The sequence below is a fragment of the Talaromyces rugulosus genome, chromosome III, assembly GCF_013368755.1.
Source record: "Talaromyces rugulosus chromosome III, complete sequence".
Taxonomy (NCBI): Eukaryota; Fungi; Ascomycota; class Eurotiomycetes; order Eurotiales; family Trichocomaceae; genus Talaromyces; species Talaromyces rugulosus.
Window position 1 is genome coordinate 2579699 of NC_049563.1, and position 26548 is coordinate 2606246.

Consider the following 26548-nt stretch of genomic DNA (forward strand, 5'->3'; position numbering starts at 1 on the left):
TCGATGCTCCTGCTTGTGCTTTCTATACGGCCATTCTATCGTCTTTAGGGAATATCAACCAAGCGTTTCATGTGAATTTTCCAACAGCTCAAGGCCAATGATTAGGCGAGATAAAGTAGTTCAACGTCATTTTCGTTTCTTCTGAACGACAAATACACGCAAGTCGATCAGTCTTCTTCCCTCATAACCACATCTTGAGCTTTCTGGCGCTCTTCCAGATACTTGAAACGCTCGTTATAAAAGTCGGATCCATGCTTTTGAAGTAAACTTTGAATTTTCCGCGTTTCAGAGCCTAGGAGAATCTCGTCTTCGTCCTTTGTCCAAACACCCGGGATGTCGCTCGGAATTTCATGGCCTGCACTGAGCAAAGCCACAACACGGTCTGCTAACTCTGCATTCATAGAAGTGCAGTCTAGAGCCATGATAAGATGCTCGCCGGTTTTACCGTTGCGTATGTGTTCTTCCATCCAGGCCGCAACACCTTCACTGTCACCGTCCTCGTCCGGGTCTTCATCACTGTCGTCCTCGCCTCCAAGAGCAGGTCCAGCCAGTGGTAGCTCCAGCAAGGCCGCGAGGTTGGTTTCCTCTTCGTATTGCGACGTGGTTTTTGATTGTGATCGAATAGATTCGGGTGCTGGGCCCCGATCGGTTTGTTTTTCTGTTGTAGGGACATTATCAGACTGGCTAGGTGTAGACGGACCAGCTTCTGTCGCATGTCGTCTACGCTTTGCCGGGTTATTATCCGTGTCAAATTTTGGCACGGCTGGAGGGTCTTCATTGGAGAGCCGCTTCCGCTTAATTACTTTCAGGTTGCTTCTTGCAGGCTGCCTGACCAGCTCCGTTGCTTCAGAAGGGCCAGCCTCGGCTGCGGATGGTTGATTCTCTGCCTGAGAAGATGCATTTCTCCACACAGAAGACTCTGGAGTACGTGGGATGGAGTCGGACTGGGCATTTCGAACAGCAGAAAGCTGCTGAGAATATCCTCGTTGTGATCCTCGCTCTGACGAGCTTTGGTCTTCGGCGGCTGTGTCTTGCTGTTGGTCTTCTTTAGGAGGGCCACCAGGACGAGGCTTTCCACGGATGTGTTTCAAATAACGATCCCGGTATGACTGAAATGTGTGTCGAGGATGCTGAAAAACTGGTTAATATGATCTTCTCTCACTTTCATTGCATGCTTACATCTTTAGCCAGGTGTTGATAGATCAAATTGCCCGAAACCTGATCTCCTCTCTGTTCATATGGATTCAACCAGTCCCACAGAACCTGATCATCCTCAAGCGTGTAAGGTGTTCTACGGGTCCTCGCGGGTATGTTGTGTGCACCAACTGGACGGTGGGTTTTGCCAGCTCTGTGAGCTTCCAGGTCTTCAAGTTGACCGTTCAATATGGACTTTTCCACATATTTGTATGAGTACCTTGTTTTTATATTCAGCACATGAATACACAAATTCAACATATGACTCCATAACTTACGTATCCAGCGGAATTTCACGTTTTGTGTGATCCACTAGCTTAATATTTGCATCTTTCTCTTGAAGAACAACATCACCACCATTCAGCTAAATATAATAAAATTAGTCTGAAACTCCAAAATATAATCTAATCAAATTAAATGAAGATTTACCTTGATGACTTCTTTGAACCTATCTCGTTGGGGGACATTCAGCGACAGCCAGAAGCGTTTGCCTTGAAACAGGGTTCCAGTGCGCCCATCTGGATGGGGTTTTGTATAAACTACAGTCGCGATCATATTTGGTTAATAATTCCAGTGAGAATATCGAGTTCGAATTTGAGCTTGTTCATGCTAATGACCTTGTCTGGATAGAGCTGGCGAGGCGCATACAGGGGACGTGACGCGCTCAAGAAGAGAACTCGTTAGTCATTCAATCCGACTGTTCCTGGAGAGCTAATGGTCGCTAGGCGCGTTCGAGCACAGTCGAATCCCGAAAGTTCATTTCATGCTTCTGATCGAAGCAATCCCCAGAGGACAAAAACAGAATTAAAGGAGTGCACGACTTTTAAAAACGGGTCACGTGAAAGCACGGGAACGCTGAGTCCATTTTCGACGCGGCGAGATCAGCTTCGTCACTAGCCTCAAACATCCACTATGCATGCTACGCTTCTCCCCCCTTTCCTTTTAACGTTTCGGCCCTATGTTTAGCTCGTCCGGCATCATTACTTGGTGTGATCGAAATCTGAATTTATAGATAATGACTAGATCACGACACAGCTAGCTGCTTTTGTTTTTCAAACCCTCAAAATGGGTGGTGTGTTGCGAAATGTCGCGCTGGCCGTGCTGTCCATTTCGCTTCTTGTATTCATCGCGCTTTTTGGCCGATTGCCAGCATTTAGGTACGCTTGTTCTATGTCGTTCTAGTGGAGCCATGTCCTCATGCGTGGGATAGGAAAACACCCATCGGTTTTTTGCATAGAGCTCTCTGGATATACATTCCGCGTGGCCTGACTCGAATCGACTCATTTCTCACCGGGGGCCGGTTGCTCTCGTGCTGTACTGGCGCTGGCAAGTATTTGATGTACGAAAACCATCCGGTCGTGTTGGTACGTACTTTTTTTTTGGTTTTTTTTTTCTATTCTGAAAACTTGCGCTTACCAATGCTAGATATTCTTCGCATCGCTCTTGTCAATCTCCGAGCTGGTATTTGTACCGGCTGCATGGTCTAGACTGAACGATCTACACCGGATCGCTGTTCCAATATCAATCAGCCTGCCATATATCTACTTATATGCCAGTGTGACAACAAAATCTTCCATCACTCCGGAGAATGTCAGAAGCGAGTTGGCTCGGTATCCATATGACCGAGTTCTTTTCCACCCGGGGAACGAGTGCTCTACGTGTCGTGTTCTGAAGCCTGCGCGGAGCAAGCATTGTAGTGTTTGCAACGTCTGCGTCTCCAAGCATGACCACCACTGTGTCTGGCTTAGCAATTGCGTGGGTCGCAATAACCATCGCTACTTTATAGGCTTGCTACTGTCTCTCACGGTCTTGCTCGCATACGGTGTGAGACTGGGCTACGTCATCCTCGATGAAAATTTACAAATGACGCTCTCCCACAGTCGAAGCTCACGCTGGAGCGCCGGGCTATCCTGGTCTACGTTTATCAACTACTGGGGTTATGCCGTCACCGATGAACTTCGAATCGGCTCTATTTTTCTGCTAACAGTTATGACAACGCCGCTTGCTTTGGGATTCCTGGTCTACCATTGCTATCTTATCTGGGCTGGAATGACCACCAATGAGACGTCAAAGTGGGATGACTGGAAGGAAGATATTGCGGACGGGTTGGTTTACAGGGCAAGCAAGAGGGAAATCTACAGAACCCCGAAGCCGCGGAACGACTCTATCGAGCCAAAGTCACGCTGGCCCGGGACCACTGACCAGGTCCTGATAATGACAGGTGGTGAGCCACCCAGGGTCGGTTTTTCCATTGCCACGCAGTCCAGTTGCATCCTGCAACCTGAAGATGAAAATGCACCTGCCGATCCGCGGTTCCATCGCATCGGAAACATTCGAACTATCGACAATATATATGACCTGGGGTTTTGGCGGAATCTGAGAGATACGATGAACTGGGATGTACAATAGTGACTATGACTATCTTTGGATATACATGAATAAATATCAAATTAAGAAGTGAATGGAATTTCCTGTGAACAAGCGATAAGATAACGCCCGGAGCGGAAAAACCGGGCCCGGCCGCCGCCAAGTTTGAAATGATGATTGAAAGTTAGGATCATTTCCTCCGCATCTTGTCCGCTCTTTTTTTTTCTTTTGCAACTGGCTCTGCTGTCTTTATTGTGCTGCTGCGACTTGACCCCTCACTGTTGGCCCACGGCCGGTTCTCGTAGCAATATGACAGAACACAATTTTAGAGGAAGCGAGCCAAAATGCACCCCCGCCGAGCTGCTGCTCAAGGTCGTTCTTGCGGGGACATTGAGTCACTATGAGACGCGAGGCATGATCGACGACAAACAGTTGGAGGAGATGCTGATTGCGGGGAAGAAGATTGTTCTGAAGACGCGCCATGAAATGGAAGTCCGGTATGTCGTTTAACCTTTTCTTCTTCTTTTGACAAACGTTTTCATATAGTTTTGGACTGAATCTAACAAACACTCGTACAGACAAAGTCTTGCCCTGTCTACGGATATCTGGCAAGGCCTCACCGACGTTCTCACCAAAGCGATCCCAGTCTTAGAATCGCAATCGTTTGCCTGGAAATGCCCGCCGACGGCAAACTACGATCATTCGTCCTCTAATTTGATAGCATACAATTACCTTAACCTAGTCAAGGACATCGAACGACTTCGTGACCTCTGTACCATCGCTCGAAACCTTCTCGCCACCACCAACAGAGCGCAGAATTTGGCAGCAGAGAAAGGGTTTGACCAGCGGATACTGGCTTTGATTGATACATGCGTTCGGGTCACCGCCCGAGGTTTCGACGGAGATGCAAATGCGAGAAACGAGGAGCGTTGGCAAAAGGTTGTCAACCTGTACAAAAGTCTGTTGATTATATGCCTGCAATTTTTGAACAATTTCATCATGCAAAACGAACAGCGCAAGCTTGTTCTGTGGTTGGATGTGTTCGGATACCACTCAAATGGCGATTACAAACTCATCACGCCAATGGAACCACTTGATCCCGCAAGCCCTTCACCACAAGGCGTTGCTCCGATTGTGAGGACGGGTGAGCGATCGATCGACCCTCCTCGGAGCGAGCAAGCAGCCGAAGACTTGTTGATTGAGACTATCTCAAGTTTTCCGAGAGAGCCCGCCAACATCAAGGAGGAAGCCGCCATGCTATTGTTGGCACAAATCAAAGATCACATGGAGAAGCTTCTTGGACGTGACCTGAGAGAAATTCAAGAGATGGGCAAGGACCCGGAACAAGTGAAGGAAATACGTACCGCACTAACGGCAATCCTTGGACATAAAGCGGACGAAATGAGAGGATTAAAAGACCGAACACAAGATCCTCCGGAACCAGAGGAAGATATCAAAAAGCAACCTATACTCTGCATAGACCGAAGCGCCACAGCAGGGTATCCACGAATCTGTTGGGCAGATCTTCCCGACTTCGAGAGGTACAGTGCATTTGCAGCAGACTCGCCTATAACCGAAGAGGATACGACCATGTCTCGGACTTATCAGTCTGGGGTTGACGCCTTGCAATTAGCCAAGCAAGAGTTGATGGCTCGTGCACAAGAAGCTTCTCAAGCACTCGGCGAAGGCGACGATCCCTATGACCATGATGACGGCGTTGGTGATGATGATGGCCAGAGCCTTGACGACGGTGTGGAAGGCAGTCTTGATGAAGAAGATGAAGAGGAAGAAGACGAAGATGACGACGACGACTATCGGGGTAGACCCGGTGATCAACAGCGAGGGCTGTTGACGGATATTCCTCTTGTCTTGGGCCCAGCCGAAATTGAGGCACTTCCAATGATCGTCAAAGCTGGTATAGTGGACAATCTAGGGGTGAAGAATGGGGACCGAGAAGTGATTCAGAACATGCAAGCAATTCGATGTCACATCCTGCTGACACAGGAAACCGGCCGCAACTTGCTCCGTGAATTATTGATTTTCATCGCGGCTTGGGATCTCCCTGACGAGGAGCAATACTTTAAATATATGGAGCAGATTATGGAGGCGATCCTGAAAAATGGCTTAATGTCTCACGCTTATGCTGATTTCGGCCAGCAGAAGGATATCATCTCTCCAGCACAAGCGGTCGTGGTGAAGATCCTGACACAAATTTTCAGAAAGAAGTATACACCAGGGTCATTAAAGCAACCCAAAGACATTCCGCCAGCTGAGCCCCCGATTCCAGCCAGTTTAACAAGGGTAGATGTACTCACAACGCGATATATCTTTACCATCTTTCGAGGAACCATCATACCAGAGTCATGCGGCCTGATCTATCTTCAAGGCCAAATCCGAGCAAACAGAGCATTGCCAGAGGATTTCCCGCTAAACCTTTGGGATATGGAGAGGGTATACGAAGGCGTATATCAGCTTGTGGAATTTTTCGCAGTGCTCACAGAGAACAACGACTGGAAGAAATTGCTTATCAAATGGGAGCTCGCCTATGATTTGGTTACACTGCTGAAGGAGTTGGACGCGAACATTCCCAAAGGTTCCCTTAGTTCAATGATGACCAACCCGCCGCCAGCTTCAGCTTTCCAGGGTGCCAACAGTCCTACCAAGGAATCTGCGCAACCAGTTGCGGTGGAACGCCCGTACGACCCCACCGATGTTGACCCAGTAGACGATAACGGCGATGATTCTGGCTCCCGAGCCGACTCTGCGCCTATCACCGAAGATCCCTGTGAATTCGAATGGCGCAACCTCAAAAAACTTGTCCTACTGGTGCTGTCCTCCCTCGTGTGGCGATCTCCTGAAGTCCAAACCCAGATTCGCGAGCATCGCGGTGTAGAATGTATCCTGTCCTGCACCAGTTTCGATGCACACAATCCTTACATGAAGGAACATGCGGTCATGTGCTTGAAATTCCTTCTTGAAAATAACAAAGAAAACCAGAAAATCGTCGAGGAACTCGAGGCCAGGGAAGTCGTTCGAGACGAAAACGGCGTGCTGGAAAAGAGTGGCTACGAAGCGGTCATTGACGAGGTGGGCAAACTGGCTATCCAGAAGAAGACTGGGCCAACGTCGGCCACGAGTCGTATTGAGGAATTGTTAGAAGAGGAATAATTTTTTCCGGCTCTGCTGGGAACTTCCACATAGACCTTTTTTATGAACCATCATGCATAATGAGACGAATGTACGAAAGAAATGAACGGAATGACATGTGAAAAAAAGTGTTTTCTGATTCGTATAGCTAAGAGGTATAGAATAAATATACTCAAAAAAAAAAGTGCTCTCATCTTGTCGTAAAAATTTGTATGTAGAATTTCGAGATCAGACTTGACTCATTAAGTTCTTCGGTGCTTCACACTATTATGGTACTAACCATACATCCCATCCAGATCGTCTTCATCGTCCTCCACAGCTGCAGCTGCAGCTCTCCGTTTTTCCTGCTGTTTTCTTCGCTCCAATTCCTTCTCGCGCTGCTTCTTTCCAAAATCCGTTCGGTCTAACGGGCATGTTCCTCGGAGGCGGAGCCAGGGCCGGACGCATTCGAGATCAAAAAGATGCGTGGTATGGCAGGGTAGTCGCACAACAAGGGGGTAAGGGTCGTCGAGGAATGGGTTACTGCAAATCGGACATGACTGTGAGTCGTTGAGTGTTGAGCGAGGGACACGGTCGAGAGCTGGAGTCTAGTTAGTTTCTCAAGGAATACAGAATATCCATACAGTATGGGGGTAGCAAGAAAAGAAGAAAACACATACAATCGCAGAACTCTTCGTTGACTCCTTCCACTTCCCTTGGTGGCAATTCCGCACCCTGGACCAATGCCTCGATCATTTGATCAATCAGAGCAGCACCGTGATGGTCCTCGCCTGCCGTCTCGTCACCACCCTCACCACCACCATCATCACCAGCGCCTCCAATGTCATGTTCCCGTCTCATCACATCAAATGCCTCTGCGAGTGAGCGGAAAGCCGCACTGACATCGCCAGGTACGGGGACAGCATGTTCTCTCGTACGGGTTTCGGCGGGGTTGGGAGTGATTTCGGACAGAGTTGCGAAGAAGGTTGACAGGTCTGGACGGCGCGGGCGGTCTTGGTTGGTTATCCTGGGGTCGGTAGTATTGTGTTCGACTATTTGTTTTTTTCCAGCATGTTAGAGAGTTGACACGATTATGGGTAGGATTCTTTTGATTCTACTAACCCTCGTATGTCGCCATTTTGTTATTGCGGTGCGGGGTGGCTCCCAGCGCACAGTAGATACTCGGAATTGTGTTCTAGCAAGTGCTTGTAGAAGAAAAAAAGTGGCTTCTGCAGGTCGAGTATTCTCGTTCACTGCCAATTGATGTATAGCCACTTGGGGGGTGTGGGTGAAACAGGTCGGAGGTAGCACGCGATGCCCGGCGGCGCAAGGCAGAAGCCTCCATGCGTCAGCGCCTTCCTTCCCCACATGAGAGGCACTTCCGTGACTACATCAACTCACTCTACAAACACGTCAGGATTCTCTAACATAACTTGTTTTTTATTTCTTTTTCTTGGAACAGATTAAAAAGGTAAACGATGGGTAAGTAGGTTGGACCAAAGGGTCATGAAGAAATCTAACACTAACACTATAACTCTAGTGGTAGCCATTTTCAAACACTCAAGGATGAAAGATAGCCTGAAATACAGCCTCAAGTATTAGAGCTAGCTCGAGAACGGCCCTAGAGGCTTCGACCCTTATTATTATAGATCATTAACCGCCAGTTTGGAGATAGTCCAGGTAACGCAGCCGTGGTGGAACCGCCCTCCCTGTTTCCAAAGGGTGAAATTGGTATTTTTGGTATCGCCTGTTTGAAGTCCAGAGTTGGTCAGCCATCCTTTCTTTTGGGGCAAGCAGCAGCCTAATGAAAGCGATGCAAAGGGAAATACTTACACCCGTTGATGGCAGTGAACAGCCCTATATTGCACCTGTCGTGTATGTACTTATCTGCAAAATTGATAGTTCCGTTGCATGTTTCACTAGCAGAATATCCTGCCGTGGCAATCACCCTGCCATACTGCGGATCGTTGTCATCGGTAGGAGGGGACAAGAAATCAGACAGCATCAGATCCAGAGTACTGTTGGTTTTAGATGACAAATGGAGCGTGGAATTTCTCTTTGCCCAGGCGTTACAGGCTGCGGTGGCAAAAGTTTGCGCGCCTTCTTGAGTCATGAAGTAATTTGAATCTTCCGGAATGTGGTCGTTGTTTTCTGAGAGACAATACAGGTTTCCTCCATCTACGTCACGGCTACCACGCTTGGCCAGGCCGATTGTTCTGCGTGTGACGCCTTTGTATGTCCCGTCAGTTCCAGGTCGATATCAAGATAATATGCCAGTGGGAGACCTACCATGAAAAGGAGATGCTGCCACGAAGATGGCAAAAAGCATCATACACAAAGACTGGAAGATTGCTCGGTGCATTTTGATGGTCAGGTTATTTGGATGGGTTAACTTGGTAGTATACGACTAGTTGCTTGGGATACACTGAACCGAGAGGAAGAAGATAAAGTTTGAGTGAGATGTAAGAGGAAAAAGAGGAGGGTGTTACGAAGCCTTTTTATAACCAAGTCCTTAACTCACCTACATGTAGGTTTGAGTCACTAGTTGGCGTGTTTTTGACTGGGCTAGAGTGGTAATGTGTCATCAAAACATGGTGTTTCAAAGGGTCATGGACTTATTGGTGAGTCTTTGTACACTGCTCATTAATCGTAGCCGGTGTCTCTTGAGTTGTCTTTTGATTGGTGAATACTCGACTAGTCATACTAGTAGTCGGAGATCTAGAATGCTCTTCCGTGTTGAACTCCAATACGCAACTGGGATTATTCTTTGTTGTTGGATGACATGCCCCCTGGTTAGGTCCCGTTATTGGACTGTTTGGTGAGTCTGAAACGGCTTGCTATAATATCCGAGAACTCTACACATCACCGGCCTCATAACCTCATAAAGTGCCGATTATAAGTGAATAAGCAAAGCCACTACTCTATATAAATAAACTAAATTTCATCTAGTAGAAATGATGAGAGGAAATATAGTTTGCCAGTATAGCTATTTTTTGTGTGAAGTTGATCGGACGAAAGAAAAGAAATTAGTGTTTGCGAACTAGAGTTTTCGAGCTCTTCAATAAAACAATAAATGGGGCAATTCATGCTTGGTAGTGACACTGACTTTCAAGGCAAATGTTTATATTTAGAAGAATCAAGAAAGATAGAATGAAAGAAGAAAACCGAAAAAGGGGGAGGAAGGAAGATTAAGAAAAGCATGAAACAGACAATGATTTCTAAGACGCACATCATGGAGTTGAAACTCAGTTGAGGCAAGACTCACTGTGAACATACAAGGTACCTCTTGCAATTAATATACCATCAGATGCAGACTTTTTGTCCTCCGTTCTTCATGGAAAATCCAGTAGATATTAGGGTAGGTTGAAGATGGCCTGCCAAGGGCTTTTTTGATTAGCGGTTTACACGTTGAGATCATCCACCATAAAATAATGCATGAGTTTTTATAAAATCAGCTATTTTAATTCATGGAGCGAATATCGATCCCCAAGTCCTAAAGTATTACGCTGTTGAGCCCGTAGATAAAATAGAACCTCGGTTAGGTAAAACTGGCGCAGCGCCAACCAAGGCCGGCGACATATTTAAATTTAGCATGGTATTTGGTTGCTTTGGTTATTTAATTGAAGATTGCTTAATACCGACCGAGAGCGAAAGTGGCTTAGCGTTCAAACGTTGGCGTTGTCTTTGTTTAACCATCTTCCCCTTGCTTATGCACCGCTCTTCCAAAGATGTTTCATGTTGCTTCGCCCATTAGAGTGAAGCGACACCTAGTAAACGTCAATACTGGAGTGTATTATCTCAAGTATAGACCAAATCCTAATGCTCTTCCCTCATCACGGCCATTTTCGACTCGCTGCGGTGCGATGAGCGACTTGCACGACTTCTTTAGCTATACTTCGGGTCGATGGGTGTAAATGTAACTCCCACCAATTCTAAGCTGTGATTAACGAATCCCTCAAGCTATAACGAATCACTCCGCCTTTCCGAACGATATGTGCCTTTCGATATCCCCAAGTTAAAAAGTGTTGCAGCTGCATCCATCGACCGTTCAGAGTCGGATATCTCATCTTTCCGGAAACTTGCCGAGGGGGGATTCAACCGGACATTCGAGATCGTAATGCGAGATGGAGTCCAGCTTGTGGCTCGTATTCCATACTCAATAACCGAACCGAAGCACTTTGCCATTGCAAGCGAGGTGGCAACGTTGGATTTTGTGAGATTGCAAGGTATACCAGTACCCCGTGTCCTGGCATATTCAGCCGACGATAAAAACCCCGTTGGGACTGAGTATATTATAATGGAAAAGGCTGTTGGAAATGAGCTTTGTATGCCTATGAGAAAGTAGACCCTGCTGAACATGTGCGGAACCTGCGTGATTATTTGCAAATTGCTCGCCTTCTTTCCCCGCCAGCAGGGCATTTTTTCAACAAACCAATCATTCGCCATCCAGACCTCCAGCCAAACAATATACTGGTCTCTGACTCATTTGATATCATTTCATTGATAGACTGGCAACACTGTTCAGTACTTCCCCTGTTCCTCCATGCAGGGCCGCCAAAATATTTCCAAAATTATGGTGACGCTGAGTCGGAAAATCTTATTAAACCGCAGCTTCCTGCAAATTTTGATGACTTGGATGAAAATGAAAAAATGGCTGCCAATGAGGCTTTTCGAAAACGTCATCTCCACTACTATTATTTCGCAGCGACGGCCAAGTTCAACAAAGACCATTTTGATGCATGCACTGATGATGGAGTAATCCTCAAACAAAAGCCATTCCAGCACGCCGGAGATCCTTGGGAAGGGGATAGTGTCACACTAAGGGCTGATCTTATACGAGCCAGTCAACGCTGGCAGCAAATTGCTAACGACACCTCATCCTGTTGCCCGCTTAGTTACACCACAGCGGAGATCGATGAGTGTCTCGGTCTGGAAGTCGAGCAAAAACTGGCTGACGAAGATATGGAGAAATCTCGAAATTGCCTCGGCGTGTCCATTGATGGGTGGGTGACTCATGAAAGATATGATGTTGCCAAAGAGCTGAGTGAAAGCTTCAAAGCTGAAGCAATAGCTCTGGCAGACTCTGAAAAAACTGTAGAACAAATCCGGAAACATTGGCCTTTTGATGATCATGATGAGAATGAGTAATTGCTGTATGGGTGAAATCTAAGTAATTGACGAACCCAATCTAGGCATGCGTGTGTGAATTGGTGTATCGATATATGTCAATTGCATGTATCAATCAACATTGAAATTACGCCGAACACTGATTTGTTTGGTTATGTCTTCAAATGTTATTAATTAATTTATAGATTAGATCTCCCTACACTTTTATTAAGTTAAAATCCGGTTAAATTTTTGGTCCAATATACTACCACATCTAAGCCAACGACTTTCGGAAACCTCGATGCTCATTGTACCTTAATACATAGTGTTATTATCGATGGCAGGTTATCATTATCTGATCGTAGCATACTATTCAATTGTGTTCAGATTCTCTACAAAGAAAGTAAATATAACTGCTTCACTCTGTTCCGCAATTAGGGCTTATGCCCGCATAGGGCAAGGAATAGGGTTAGCGCTATACAGCCATACACGTTGTCGAAGTATATGAGGATTGCTCATAATACACACGACTCAGCCTGCCCACGATTGCTATTATTAACAACTACGTATCGGCCCAGAGTACATATTCAGCCGGGTTTAGATCACTTACATGTACGTGCGTATGCCAATATCATGCTTCCAGATACGTATGAGAATGCACCAAAAAGGTGATTTCTCCAGGCTCTACACATGCAAATAAGATGTATATCTTTTCTCTCTTCCCTTTTATTCCTATTATAATAATAATCCTATTTTTATCACCACGAAAGGGGTCGACACTGGACAGGGCAGTGCATCCAGGCATGTCGATCAGTTGCCCGGCTAGTGGGGCACGGCCGCGCAATGACAGCGCGCATCGCCTCCTTTGTGTTTCAGAGCTGCGCAACAACAGGAATATTTCGTATTTAAAAATCACTTCATAAATTCTCCTTCTGACAATGCCCGCTGTCTCGTCGTCTGCTTGCTCGCTGCCTTCTGTCGGCTGTTTTATATGCCGTTGAATCGATGACTTTGTGTGCCGCCAGTCAACCTCTTGATTCCTGACCAGGAACTGCATCTCAAAACATCTACGAGTCAAACACATCGCTAAAGCAACCATGGGGAGAGCCTCGTTTATGTCGTCGCCCTACTCGGCAGGGCCGTTTTATTTTGCCAGAGGTCTTTGGGCGATTTCGACCGTGATCGTGACGGCGATAATGATCTACTTTGCTATTCATCTGCACGCTGATGGCTTCAAACTGCCATTTGCATTTGTTATCGTGAGTGGCACGACAAGAGTCTAGAACATTTATATTGTTGTTTGTTGCTAACATATAGAATCAACAGCTGCTCATTGCCTGCTTCCTCACTCTCTTCAGCCTCATCCTCACGGGCATCTTACACTGCAGCAACCGCCTCAGCCCCGTGCTCTCCATGGTCCTCAACATCATCTTATTCATCCTCTGGATCGCCTCGATCGGTTTACTTGGATATAGCATGAAGGGAACCATCAGCGTCACCTGCGACACCAGCAACTGGGGCACATCGACCGGAGTCATGGTGTGTCGACTGTACAAGACGCTCTTCTCCTTTGTCGTCATCTCACTCGCCATGACCTTTTTGCACATCATTCTCGATGTTGTCGCGCGCCGCGACCGCTACAATCTCAGCAGAGTCGGCTCTATGCGCTACCGTGACGAGGATATCAAGCTGAACGACCGCACTGAGAGCAGCGTCCCCGCGCTGTCTGGCGGCGCTCTGACAGAGGATCCATCCGGCCATCATCGCGGCGCAGATGCGTATAATGCTTTTGGCACTGTAAGACCCGAGGAACCGCAGTACACGCATCGCCATCCTGTCCCCGAGGACGACTATCCCAGTCACAACATGACAACCAACCCATATCACGATGATGGTTTCGAAAACGAACCGCAGCCAGCCCATCATCACCACGCCGCCGCAGTCAGCAGCAGCAGCAGCAACAACAATAACCATGAATATTACGACGGCGTGCCAGACATTCCTGCTGTTCCCGGTTCTCGATGGGCCGCTGTTTCCAATAACAACTCGACGCCGTATTCGCCGTTGAATTCGCGATTCGATGAGCAAACGGGGTATGAATCGTATCGACCTCAACCGACCCAACAATATCAGCACACGCCTTATGACCGATATGACTATACTCGTTGATTTTTTTTTTTTTCTTCTTCTTTTTTCGGAATTTCGGGTTTATCATCGCGACGGATTCAATAGGAATGGCGTTTTCAGACTAGGGCAAACATTTTAGAGGCGTATAATCATTCATTTTTTTGAGTCACATCATTATCTCAGAATAGCATATATATTCAGAATGAGATGAAACAGGAAGTATTAAGAAATAAAGAGCTCTTCATTATTTTTTTGGGGCAAACAAATTCGCTTCCGATAGACACGGTGCTAAATCAGGCTTCGAATGATATGCTGATAAGACAAAAGAAAAGAAAAACACATGTCTAGTGCTGACTGAACTACATGATGACTTCGTTTGTAACATCCTACAAGAGTAGTTTCGTTAGTAGTGAACGAATGAGAGAAAGTAAAGGTACATACCCGTTTCAGTTCCTTGTACGGCAGACACACACAGTTTTGGACACGGACTTCATCGCCCACACCGCACTCTTTACCCAATATCGTAATGCTCTGGACCTTGACACCGTTCTTGATCACGCTTGTCGAGTGACTGCCCGCCACAATCGGGGTGCCTTCGACACGGGCCCAGGCGCCGACACGGCTGCCCCAGCCAATAATCGCGTACAGCACGCAGGCGTCGTGTTTGATCTCTGCATCCTCAAGGATAATTGCCTCCTTGACTCGGGCACCAGCGCCAACAATGGCACGGGGTCCGATGGACACGTTGGGACCCAATTTCGCCGTTGGGTCAACTTCAGCCGTCGGGTGGATGTAGACGGGGGGCACGATGACGGCAGAGGGGGCGATGAGTTCGTCCGACTGCGCCTGGAAGGCCTGCTGCAAGTAAAGGGCATTGGCTGGCACAGCTGAGCCGGCTGTCTTGATCTGGCGCCAAAAGTCTTTGGTCTCGTGAACGAAGAAACGGTTGCTATCGGCAAGGTCGGAGAGAATGTCCTGCTCCAAACGCAGCATTTCTGGCTTCTCAGCGTCTTCGTCTTCGGCAATAAACGACGACTCGAGGTTCTCGGACGACGGGTACGAAACCAAACGAGGACGGGTGGTGCGGCGCTTGATGACGCTGCGGATCGAGGGGAAGATGGTTTCCGTCGCAAACAGGTAGACACCGCAATTGATCAGGTTCGAAATGTGCGACTCTGGTTTTTCGACATAGTGCAGAACTCGCTTCGTGTGCGCGTCAGATACAATGCAACCAAAGTTGGTTGCTGCGTCGTTGCCGACTCGCGTTCCCAGAATGACGGCTTCGGCGTCCTTCTCCTCGAAGAGGTCCAGCATTTCCCCGAGCGGGAATGAGCAGCAGACATCCGAGTTGAGCACAAAGAAGCGCTCAGGCTTGTTCTTCAGAATCGCATCGCGGAAATGGTACAGACCCCCAGCGGTGCCCAGAGCTTGGTATTCTCGCAGGTATTGAATGCGCAGGTGGGGGAATTCTTTGCCCGCGTCCTTGATGAAGTCCCGGAACACGGTCTCGTCGTAGTACCCAACCAGGACGACTTCACGGAGACCTGGCACTTTGGCGACGGCTTTCAGCGAGTGGTAAATAATCGGATGGCCGGCGACGTCAAAGAGTGGCTGCAGCAGCGCGTGTAATTTAGCAAATCAATCAATCAATCGCGGGGTTGTTAGGGGCGGTTTGCGTCGGTGACGTACCTTGGGCACATCCAGCGACAGTGGCCTGAATCGAGTGCCTCGCGAGGGGCCTCCGACCTGCAGAAGAGAAATGTTAACAAAAACGAGCGAAACAACCAGCGTGCGTGGCCGGTGAACGACTGACCAGAATGACAGCTTTTGTCGAGGCCATGTTGTTGTTGCTGCTGTGTTCCCGGATCGGCACATGCAACATGGAAGGCGACATGGACGGTAGAGGCAGGATCGCGGTCGATGTAGCTTGGAGGTGTCTGTGGACTCGTGCTATATATGTATATGAAAAACGTGCTCAGCAAGCGAAGGACTCGTCGTACAGCAAATATGAAATAGTTCTATCTGGCTGGACCAGGCGGTCAGTTGGCGCTACTAGTGAGTCCGAATCGGGCAAGAGCCCCACCATGCATCTGCTTCACTTGCCAGTCACTATATAATATTATTATCCATTCTTTTTTGTATATGATATTCGTTGTATAGATATTTATGTAAAGTAGGCATAACATAGTTCATATTTGGCTGAAATATCTCAACACCAAAATAAATAGCTCTTTTGAAGGAGCTTTGATAAATCTCATGCTCATCCAACATCTCATAAACACTGGTAGCATGGGTGTTATTACATGCTACAGCTCTTCCAGCCTCTTTGTCTTGTTTGCTGCCGGGCAACCCAGCCTCTGCCTCTCCCCTCTCTCCTCCCCTCTGTTGTCTCCTTCCTTCCTTCACCTCGTCTCCTTTTCATCTTTTCGTCTTTTCTTGACCTTGGGAGATCCTTTTCTTTTATCTCATCATCATCTCTCAATACTCTCTATCTGAGAACTAGACCAAGTCATCCTCAAATCCGTTTCCCTAGCCAACGCATCAACATCCAAGACAAGATGCCCTCTGCAGTTCCTCTCCTTCTTCCACTGGAGGTTGTCCCCAAAGTCGAACTGGGTGAAACAGAACGCCAGAGCGAGGGTTAGTTGTTCCTGCAAGATTTGTGCAATTTGGCTAATCCGTTAACCCATTGCAGGCTCTGAGACTATCGGCCGCATGACACATGACATGCGAAACCTTGTCAAGAAAATCCAAGAGTTGAGACACCTTGGGATCGAAGACAACAAAATTGCCTTGCCAAAAATTTGTGTCGTCGGCGACCAGTCGACAGGAAAATCGTCTCTCATCGAAGGCATGTCTGAAATCAAAGTCCCTCGCAGCGCTGGAACTTGCACTCGTTGCCCTATGGAGATCAATCTATCCGAGAGCAATGAACCATGGCGTTGCAGAATATCCCTGAGCCGAAACCATTACTACAGTAGTAACCTGAGCCTCAAAAAGATATCGAAAGCTAAACCCCTGGGGCCGTGGGTGGCTATGGATCCTCAGGAAGAGCATTTCGTTACGTTGGATAACAAAGACGAGGTGCAAGAAGCCATTCAGTGTGCCCAGCTGGCTATTTTGAACCCCCAAAATGATCCGTCGTCGTATGTGCCCAGCTCGTTTTCAGCTATGGATAAAACATCGACTCGTGTCAAGTTCTCCCCAAATGTCGTCCGTCTAGACATCTCAGCTCCCGGGTTTTCCAACTTGGCCTTTTATGATTTGCCAGGTGTCATTAGCCAGGCCGAAGTCGATGAAGAAGCCTACCTCGTGACGCTGGTCGAAAACCTTGTCAAACAGTACGTGTTACAAGAAAGCTGCATCATTCTCTTGACGCTTCCCATGACAGACGATGCTACCAACTCCAGCGCCGCACGTATCGTTCGTGAAATCAAAGCCACTCAGAGAACATTGGGAGTTTTGACAAAACCGGATCGTATGGAAGATACGACCCAGTGGTGTGAAATCTTAACCGGCAACAAGTTTCTTCTCGGCCACGGCTATTTTGTCATTCGCAACAACCCCAATCCTGCCGTCGATAATGAACAAGCTCGATTTGAAGAGGAATATTTCTTTTCCCAGCCCCCTTGGACCAGTGACCTGGGTGGTTTCCAGGAGAAGTTTGGTACGCGAAGGCTACAAACCGCCCTGTCTCAACTATTGCTTGACCAGATCAGAAATTCTCTCCCGAATGTTGTCACTCAAATCAATGAGAAAGCGGAGAGGATCAAGGCAGAACTTCAACTACTGCCTCAGCCGGTTACCAAGAGCGCGATTGTTGACCTTGTAAATAAGCTTCGAGACTTTCAGAGTGCTATCGAGTCATGCTTCGATGGTGGATCGAAAGATTCACAGATGTTGAGGCAATGGGACTATATTGCATCTGATTTTCGCCTCTCCCTCCAGCATACCCGACCATCCTTGAACACGGAGACAGATGAAGACGCCTTTCCCAAGGTGGTTGAGGATGGAAGCGACGTTGACTGCGAGATAGTCGGCGTACAGCAGGCACGGACGCCTAATAAGCCCAGAACACCCGCGACCGATACAAAGGTAGTAATTCCCACCCAGAGAATTTCTCAGCCGAACCTTCAGTACAAGACTGAATTATTTGGTGACTTTAAAGGTAAGCATTCATAATGTTCGTGTGAATGGTGTATTTGCGCTTACCCATATATTTATATATAGGACCGAAACATCGGTTCCAGCTACCTGAAATCAGGAGTATCAATGAAAGTTACTCTTACGGACATATACACAGTCAAAACCACCCTCGTGCCAGCGAGGCTCTGAACAAAATTAGCGTATCTCACTGGGGCGGCCCTATGGGGATTTTCCTCGACATCACCAACAAGCTAGTCAGAAGCACAATCATCAACCAGGTTAACAAAGTATTCGCACAATACCAGGAAACGGAACTACATCGGCTTATTTCAAACATCGTCTCTCGGAACCTGTCTCAACTCAAGAATGACTTGGAGCTGCAAGCCTTGGAGCTTCTCGATCAGGAGAAATCCAAGCCATTGACCACGGCATTCACGTACGTTCAAGCAGAGGAAAAAAGGCACTACGAACACTTGACCTATCGACGCCGAATCACTAGAGCCAAGGCGTATCTCAAGTCCCAGAATGAGTTACCTGAGGATGGTGCCAAGGCCACGCAAAAAGCAAAACAAATTGATGTCGGGCCGGATCCGTTTGACAACGAAGTCAAGATGATGGCAGTGCGTTACATGTCATCTTTTTGTTTTTTATAACTAGCGCGGCTAACTGATTACTTGGATAGGGTACTCGAGCTTACTACGACCTTGCATCTACTCGCTTTGTGGATTCGCTTGCCCAGAAAGTGCATTTGAGGCTTTTTCGAAAGTGTAACAACTTGTGCTCTGTGATCGAGGAGAAGCTTCAGATTCACGGGAATGACGGTATGTTCTTGGCGATTTTTTTTTCTTTCTTTCTTTCTTTCTTTCTTTCATTATACTAACAGTCGGTCCCTGTAGCGGCGGAAAGATGCACACGTCTGATGGATCCCAACATTGAGCATCGACAGCAGCGCGAGCGTCTGGTGACTCAACTAGAAAAACTAACCATTGCGCAGCAATGGCTTTCAGAAAGCTCGAAAAAAGACGACGAAGACAATCTGGCCGATGACTATGGGCAGCTAGTCGACTCATTTTTGTTGTCAGATACAGGCGACGCAGACGACGTGGGTGGTGCGGACGATAAGACAAGGGTCTTCTAATGAGCGAGTCTGTCTTTTCTCCTTTCCTTGTCGTGCTGGAAGAGATTTCTACGATATTTTGTGCAGTATCTTGACAGTCTAACAACCACATGTGGGATTTTTTTATTTCTTTCTCTTTTACTGAATTAGCTCTTTACAAGGGTTAAAAAACTATCGATTTCTTTGGTGTCTGCGATACATATGAGCGATACATGCGAGAGGGGAGGTGGTATGTAAGTGGTATGTAAATTTCAGAAACAAAAGTTCAGTTTCCTTGGGTCAGGTCTCGATTTGTGAGAATGACAAAAGGTTCGGAATAGAATTTGACAAATATCTTTTTCATTAGTTACAGCGATAGTAGAAACATGTGAATGATCAATCGATGAGGTTGCCTGCCCCTCATTAGTTGGTTGCCCTAGCCCTATACCCTAGCCAGGGGTGTATGGTCAAGCTAACTCAAAACGGACAGACCAGGTGTATATGTGAAAGATTTTGTCGTCAGACATGTTCAGAACTCGGGGGACTAGGGGGGTCTAGGAACTTTTAGCGTCGCAATCAGATCGAATATTTAGCCTGACTCATGCGTATATACGATAAGCGCTAACTTGTTTTTTTTTCCCGATTGCTACAGTACATGTATTTGAGATCTGCATAGAATGAAACCAGGTACTACTCAAAAGTGACATGGTTTTACATGGTCTTACATGGTCGATACGGCCGATACGTTCTAAATAACAAACCAAAAGACTACAAAGTATCATTGATGAGACAATGCAAATACAAAAAAATGGGACTGTTGGCCAAGTTCTGAGGCAAAATATGACTCACTGATGTCCATTCAGCCTTGACATCATAAAATTGAAGAATACCGTCTGATCAAAAGGGTATAAAAGGGTAGTTATTGACCACCTGGAAGCAAAACCAAGTAGATGGATATATTTGAAGACTCAAAGCTGGTTGGCGTTCCAAACATCGGGTGACTCACTCACTACTTTACACTCCCGCCACTCTTTCTTCCCTCTTGTTCCCCGCACAGCCTTTTTTTCCGGTGCGAACCCCACCCTAGTTTTCGCAAGGGTAAAAAAAAAAAGAAAGAGCCACCATCGCATTCACTTCTTTCTAGAAGAACATCTTCTCGAAACACGGAACTGCATAAAACACTTTGCATCATGGCGGATTCCGGTGTCAAGGAGGCCGAAGCTGCCCTCTCCAATCTCATCCTAGACGAAGTCACTGGCGAGAAGGTGTCCAAGTCCGAGTACAAGAGACGCCAGAAGAACAGAGAAAAGGACGCAAAGAAGAAGGAGAAGGAGGCTGCTGCCCCGCCCAAGACTGAGAAGCAAAAGTCGACTGAAGACGAAGAGTCGGATTTGGCGCCGAATGTGAGTTTGTATCATCGCATGAAACATATGAGACTATGGATTAATGGTTGTTTTTTTTCTCCAAATAGCAATACTTTGAACTTCGCTCCAACAAGATCAACAAGCTGCGCCAAACCAAGAACCCCGATCCTTATCCTCACAAGTTCCAAGTCACCGCCGATGCGCGGCAGTTTTTGAAGGACTACGAGCCTCTGGCCAAGGGCGAGCAGAGGACCGACGTGACTCTGCAGGTCGCTGGTCGTATCTTCAACAAGCGTGCCGCCGGTAACAAGCTGGTCTTTTACGATATTCGCGCCGAGAATGTCAAGGTTCAGGTCCTGTGCCAGGCCCAATTTGCCAAGGGTGACGTCCCCTTTGAGCAGCAGCACGAACAGCTACGTCGCGGAGACATTATTGGTATCAAGGGTTTCCCCGGCCGTAGTAACCCAAAGAACCGTGACGAGGGTGAACTGTCCATCTTTGCTACCGAAGTTATCCTTCTCTCGCCATGTCTGCATGCTCTGCCCTATTCGGGTGGTCTCTCGGACCCGGAGCTGCGTTTCCGTCAACGGTATCTCGACTTGATCGTGCACGACTCTTCGCGCAGTGTCTTTACTACCCGCCACAAGATCCTCAAGTACATCCGCAAGTACTTTGATGACCGTGACTTCACCGAGGTCGAGACCCCGATGATGAACGCCATCGCCGGCGGTGCTACTGCCAAGCCGTTCATTACCCACCACAACGACCTCGACATGAACCTTTTCATGCGTGTCGCTCCCGAGCTGTACCTCAAGATGCTGGTTGTCGGCGGTCTGGAGCGTGTGTATGAGATTGGTCGTCAGTTCCGTAACGAAGCAACCGATCTTACTCACAACCCGGAATTCACCACTTGCGAGTTCTACTGGGCATATGCTGATGTCTACGATGTCATGGATCTGACCGAGGAGCTCGTGTCTGGCCTTGTCAAGCACGTCACCGGTGGCTACGAAACCACATTCACCACGCCGCAGGGCGAAACCTACAACGTCAACTGGAAGGCCCCCTGGAGGCGAGTTGAGATGATTCCGGGACTCGAGGAGGCCACCGGCGAAAAGTTCCCTCCTGGCGACCAACTACACACTGACGAGACCAACGCTTTCCTCAAGAAGGTCCTCGCAAAGACCGGCGTAGAATGCACCCCTCCCATGACCAACGCGCGCATGCTCGACAAGCTGGTCGGCGAATTCATCGAAGAGACCTGCGTCAACCCCACTTTCATCACAGGACACCCGCAAATGATGTCCCCCTTGGCCAAGTACCATCGCACCACCGCCGGTCTCTGCGAGCGGTTTGAAGCCTTTGTCTGCAAGAAGGAGATTGTCAACGCCTACACCGAGTTGAACGACCCCTTTGACCAGCGTCTTCGTTTCGAGGAGCAGGCCAGACAAAAGTCGCAAGGTGACGATGAGGCACAGCTGATTGACGAGAACTTTTGCACCAGTTTGGAATACGGTCTTCCCCCAACCGGTGGCTGGGGAATGGGTATTGACCGTCTCGTCATGTTCCTGACCAACAACTACAGTATTAAGGAGGTACTCACATTCCCGTTCATGCGAGACGACGGAGAGAAGAAGGCTACTGCCGCAGAGGTTGTCGGTATTACTCCCCAGCCTGAAGAGGGCATCCCACACAAGTAGACGAACAAACCCGGAAAAAAAAGGGTCAATAAAGGGGGCATAGAGGGTTACGACGGCATACGGTATTTCAATTTTTTTCAAAATAAAAAGAAAAATAATGGCAGCCCTGGCTTAGTTTAGGTTTAGTGTTATGCATATTCTCTCTGTTGAATCTTTCAGAAATCAAGTATTTTCAATATTCAAACATCTAATGTATACGTAAAGTCAGTTGATTGGTCCCCTAAAAGCGAGCTGAGTGTCTGCCATTGAAGTTAAACAAGTTTACATATAGAATATAGGGGTCCCCGGGTTGTGCAAGGTGACATTTTGGGACTTGAGCAGTGGATCATTGTCCCTCACCAGGAAATATCACTGGAATAAAATGAGAACGCCTCTCCTAGGAACAAAAAAAAAAAGGTTGCTACAGATGTACACGCCCTTTGTCAGAAGCTAGTCCTCATAAGCGATGGCCTATAGGCGTCGTTAGAACAACTTGAGAATGCCCTTGAGCATGCCAACATTCAATTTGAGGATGTTGGGCGATTATGATTCGTGGAGCCAGATTCCTGGCCCATTTAATGCAATCGAATTATTAACGACAGCGAATTAGGAGCTGTCTTCAAAGCCATAAGCCAATCCAGAGAAGGAGTGGTTAAAACGGATTGTACACTGTATGAGCAAAGGCGCAACTGAGACAAGATTTCCTACAAATCGTAGCTCTGGTCGTAAATGGGAAGGTTTAGAGAGTCGCAATTGAAGCGATTTAACAATACCTCCAACTGTAACAAGGCATCCTTCTCTAATTTTCCGACGGCTGAATCTATTTATCCCGCCAGGATCAAGTGCCATACTGGCTCTTTCCTGGCAGCCCGTACAAACGTACTGATGGCTGGAAGAATAATCTTTCAGACCGACACATTCCAAGTGTTGCCAAACATGGCATTTAGAACAGCAAATACCGTGCGTCTCCAGCCCAGTGCGCTTGCCGCAGCAAGGTATTGAGGACTTGAAACTTCGCACGTCAATGTTCTTGAACTGGGATTCTGAAGCGTAGTAGCATTTCTCAGCTGCAAAGAATGCCTGCGAAAATGCTATGGCATCTCGCGGCTCCAGTTCATGAAGAATCATCTGAATAATCTCAGGCGGGATGTTGACGGGCCACTTCTCCCTATGGGCACGAGGCTCCTTCCAACAGTTTGATGTTAGAACCCGGGCTAGAGCACGGAACCCAGATGAACAATGGGTTGCTGAATTATTGGAAAGCAATATTAAGCTCCTAGAGAACAGAACAACCTCGCGAGAAAGCTCCACAAAAGTGACATGACGTGGTGAAATGACAATTAAACGAACGTCGTCATGTCTGAGCCGGGAGTCGCCAATATATGACTCGGCTTTTGAGACGGCTCCGTCTATCATGGCTTTGGATTCAACTTCATCCTGTAAAACAACAAGGTATCCATGAAACCAATAGACGTCCGAGTCGGGGTAGCTCCAAAGGGGAATCGACGCAAAAGAGATTGGAAGCTCAACGATGCAATCGAAAGACACCACAAAATCCCAGGCTGCAAGACGCAGGAAAGCAATACATAGTACCCTGAATACAAGAGAATTTTATCTCCATGTCGAAGGGTCATCGATATAAAAGCGCCAAATAAAAACGAGGTCGGTAAAGAATCGTCCCTGTAACTCGTTCATGGGTGTAGGGATGCCAAAGTCTATTTCAAACGTCTCGAATTCCTTTGCTTGCGCCTTGTTGTTCTCACAAATATATTCACCGAACATATATTGAGGTTTCTGCGTCATATGATAATCTATGCTAGATGTCTCATGGATCTTGGCAAGATCCATTCGTGTTGCCGAAGGTGTCAATAATCCGTCAAGCTCAATCCATAATGAGATTGTGAAGGTACCTGCATCTAGATCGACAGTGTATACATAATCAAGATTCGAGTTAATTGGGCTAGGAAACGGGACTGGTTCCCATCCATCAAGATTGTCGGGCTTGTCGCATAAAGATTTGATTGTTCGTAATGTCGACTCATCGTCAGGGGGGCATATCCGCCCTCGAGGTCGATAGAAGCGGTACCATGTCCCTAAGAAGGTATGTTAGCATTTTCAAGTCGTACAGTACGGACCATAGCCAACCGTTGATTTGTAGGTTCCAGAGCCCTCTACACCCCATCTCTTTGACAAAGGTTCCGGAGGGTAAAGTGTTTTGGGATCTATGGAAGCCCTTTTGCATGTAAACGACGTCAGGTCTTGCCCGAGATGGCGCTAACCCAAAAAGGTACTTTCTTTACTTGATAATTTTATAACAGTAGAAGCTTCTAATTTCCAACTTTATTATCAAAGCTAGATAACTATAATACATGAGAGGGGTGTTATACACAAAATGATATTACAAGCATGTAAAAAGTCTGCTATGCCCTTTTTGAAACGCTTATTTCTTAATCGCATTAAAGGTAGACGCATTCACAGGCGTATTTTTTGCCTTTGCTGCCATCTGCAACAACTTGGCTGTTCTCGATGGATGCCATACCCTGCTACCGAGCACAAGAACCCAGGTCAACAGGAAAAGACTGCCAGCCTGGTGCGACGAGGCAAGGTGAGTAGGGACAAGGTAGATCAGCGTTGAAATCCCCAGCGCAACCTGTAGAAACGTGAAACCAACAACACCATGCATGCCCTTAGATGCAGGTCGCGGCAAGATGTTTCGCATTCCGGGTCTTCGTGAGTACGCCCAGAGGGCCATTACGGTGGTGAATGTGGTCATGGCGAGGATACGGTGGTCGAGCTGTACTAGAGACGGGTTCTCAAGAATGTTTCTCCACCAAAGATCCGATTTGTCAGAGTGTCGTGAATATCTCTCGTCGAGGAGTTCGTCCTTGGGTGGAGCCAGGCCGTTGCCCATGTACGGGAACTCGTTGTAGATGAGACCGGCGTCGAGGCCAGCGACAAGTGCGCCAGACATTGCCGTGGTGAATACCAAGAGTGCCAGACCGGCAACAGATCGACGGAATATCGCAAGCTTGGGGTTTTGGAGTTCCTGGAGAGTCTTGATACCAGCCGTCGGGTTGGCCAAGAGACGGCGAGTTCGTAAAATAGCAAGTCCATTCCAGAGCATGGCGACATAGCAAATGAAAGCAGCACCGAGATGAGCTGTCAGTCGGTACTGGCTAACTCTTGGGTGGCTTCCGGGTGCGAAAAGGTCGTCTTTTAGGCCTGATTTCACCATCCACCATCCGATAAACCCTTGGAATCCGATGAGCCCTGAGATACCGGCCAGGCGCAAGGCCATCGGCTTCGAGACCTTTTTCCTAGCCACAAAGTACACTGCAGGAATGACGAATGACAGTCCCACGAATCTGCCCCAGAGTCGATGGATCCATTCCATGTAGTAAATCGACTTGAACTCGGAGAGGTTCATATTAGGGTTCAAGATTTTGTATTCGGGCGAATTTCGGTATTTTGCGAATTCCGCCTCCCAGTCCTCGTCGTTCATGGGAGGTAGCGAGCCTGTAACTGGTTTCCATTCGGTGATGCTGAGTCTGTAGGAGATCGTTAGCAATTTTTGTAAGCAATTAGCCTGCCAAAGTAACTTACCCAGATTCCGTCAACCTAGTTAATCCACCAAACACGACAATTCCAAACACACTCAGCGCACTACCCAGAAGCCAGTACGCGACGGACTTGCTGCTCACATCTGGGAAACTGGATTTCCCTTTGGCGTCGGCCCCTTGTTTCAACGGTTGTTCTGCTGCCGTAGTAGATAGAGAAGCTGCCCGAGTGAATGCCGATGGCTTGAATTTGCTTCTGAGCGCGGCAACATACGAATTGAGGCGATTCGCTTGTCGTGGAGACACGGGGGTCGCAGTCCGGCTGCTGAATGGCCTTGCGACGTGACCGCGATTCTGTAAACATTGTCGACAGGCGAATAGCTCAGAAGGGGGGACCCGAGCGCTGAAGCCCCGCAAAAGGGACCTCGAGGCATTGAAGGCCGCCATGATGAGCGATGTGCTTTTGGTCGGAAAACCGTGATGGTTCGAACTGAGGGGAGAAATTATTATCTTGAGGTGAAGCCCGGATCCGATGTCAGCCGACGGACTACCGGCCAATCACGCAACAGGCATTATCGATTGCTTGGCCTGAGAAGCAATTGAGCAATAGCTAGTTTTCTTGATTTTGTTAGTCAGAGACACACTCTATTCTAGTCACTACAGTGCTCAAAGGTCGACAATTGCCAGCCCGCGTAATTTCTTTGTATACGTCCCAATCGGGTTAAGCGTGGCTTCCTGCAGCTCTTTGGCGCGGATCCCCAAACAAGCTTCAACATTCAACACCGATAA

General features: G+C 47.6%; 10 protein-coding genes across 10 annotated transcripts; 5 read left to right on the forward strand and 5 right to left on the reverse strand.

Annotated features, from left to right (window-relative positions):
• Positions 1–167: 167 nt before the first annotated feature.
• Positions 168–1749, reverse strand: TRUGW13939_05751 (uncharacterized protein; the record flags this gene model as incomplete). Its single annotated transcript, XM_035488911.1, has 4 exons — positions 168–1130; positions 1180–1414; positions 1473–1558; positions 1624–1749. The coding sequence occupies 4 exons, from the start codon at positions 1747–1749 to the stop codon at positions 168–170; spliced, it is 1410 nt and encodes a 469-aa protein (XP_035344804.1).
• Positions 1750–2259: 510 nt separating this feature from the next.
• TRUGW13939_05752 (uncharacterized protein) lies at positions 2260–6729 on the forward strand (the record flags this gene model as incomplete). The annotated part of the gene is made up of 5 exons (XM_035488912.1): positions 2260–2351; positions 2405–2558; positions 2620–3602; positions 3867–4058; positions 4140–6729. 5 exons carry the CDS (start codon positions 2260–2262, stop codon positions 6727–6729), a joined length of 4011 nt encoding a protein of 1336 aa, XP_035344805.1.
• A 207-nt stretch (positions 6730–6936) lies between these two features.
• On the reverse strand, positions 6937–7825 carry TRUGW13939_05753 (uncharacterized protein; the record flags this gene model as incomplete). The annotated part of the gene is made up of 4 exons (XM_035488913.1): positions 6937–6941; positions 6989–7288; positions 7368–7739; positions 7810–7825. 4 exons carry the CDS (start codon positions 7823–7825, stop codon positions 6937–6939), a joined length of 693 nt encoding a protein of 230 aa, XP_035344806.1.
• Positions 7826–8330: 505 nt separating this feature from the next.
• On the reverse strand, positions 8331–9049 carry TRUGW13939_05754 (uncharacterized protein; the record flags this gene model as incomplete). Its single annotated transcript, XM_035488914.1, has 3 exons — positions 8331–8434; positions 8521–8916; positions 8977–9049. The coding sequence occupies 3 exons, from the start codon at positions 9047–9049 to the stop codon at positions 8331–8333; spliced, it is 573 nt and encodes a 190-aa protein (XP_035344807.1).
• A 1501-nt stretch (positions 9050–10550) lies between these two features.
• On the forward strand, positions 10551–11835 carry TRUGW13939_05755 (uncharacterized protein; the record flags this gene model as incomplete). The annotated part of the gene is made up of 3 exons (XM_035488915.1): positions 10551–10597; positions 10648–11012; positions 11195–11835. 3 exons carry the CDS (start codon positions 10551–10553, stop codon positions 11833–11835), a joined length of 1053 nt encoding a protein of 350 aa, XP_035344808.1.
• Positions 11836–12890: 1055 nt separating this feature from the next.
• Positions 12891–13962, forward strand: TRUGW13939_05756 (uncharacterized protein; the record flags this gene model as incomplete). Its single annotated transcript, XM_035488916.1, has 2 exons — positions 12891–13052; positions 13120–13962. The coding sequence occupies 2 exons, from the start codon at positions 12891–12893 to the stop codon at positions 13960–13962; spliced, it is 1005 nt and encodes a 334-aa protein (XP_035344809.1).
• Positions 13963–14279: 317 nt separating this feature from the next.
• TRUGW13939_05757 (uncharacterized protein) lies at positions 14280–15760 on the reverse strand (the record flags this gene model as incomplete). Its single annotated transcript, XM_035488917.1, has 4 exons — positions 14280–14306; positions 14362–15531; positions 15610–15666; positions 15734–15760. 4 exons carry the CDS (start codon positions 15758–15760, stop codon positions 14280–14282), a joined length of 1281 nt encoding a protein of 426 aa, XP_035344810.1.
• Positions 15761–16478: 718 nt separating this feature from the next.
• On the forward strand, positions 16479–19204 carry TRUGW13939_05758 (uncharacterized protein; the record flags this gene model as incomplete). The annotated part of the gene is made up of 5 exons (XM_035488918.1): positions 16479–16560; positions 16616–18088; positions 18151–18686; positions 18749–18887; positions 18963–19204. The coding sequence occupies 5 exons, from the start codon at positions 16479–16481 to the stop codon at positions 19202–19204; spliced, it is 2472 nt and encodes an 823-aa protein (XP_035344811.1).
• Positions 19205–20352: 1148 nt separating this feature from the next.
• On the forward strand, positions 20353–22223 carry TRUGW13939_05759 (uncharacterized protein; the record flags this gene model as incomplete). Its single annotated transcript, XM_035488919.1, has 2 exons — positions 20353–20565; positions 20634–22223. The coding sequence occupies 2 exons, from the start codon at positions 20353–20355 to the stop codon at positions 22221–22223; spliced, it is 1803 nt and encodes a 600-aa protein (XP_035344812.1).
• Positions 22224–24642: 2419 nt separating this feature from the next.
• Positions 24643–26206, reverse strand: TRUGW13939_05760 (uncharacterized protein; the record flags this gene model as incomplete). Its single annotated transcript, XM_035488920.1, has 2 exons — positions 24643–25750; positions 25806–26206. The coding sequence occupies 2 exons, from the start codon at positions 26204–26206 to the stop codon at positions 24643–24645; spliced, it is 1509 nt and encodes a 502-aa protein (XP_035344813.1).
• Positions 26207–26548: the final 342 nt, after the last annotated feature.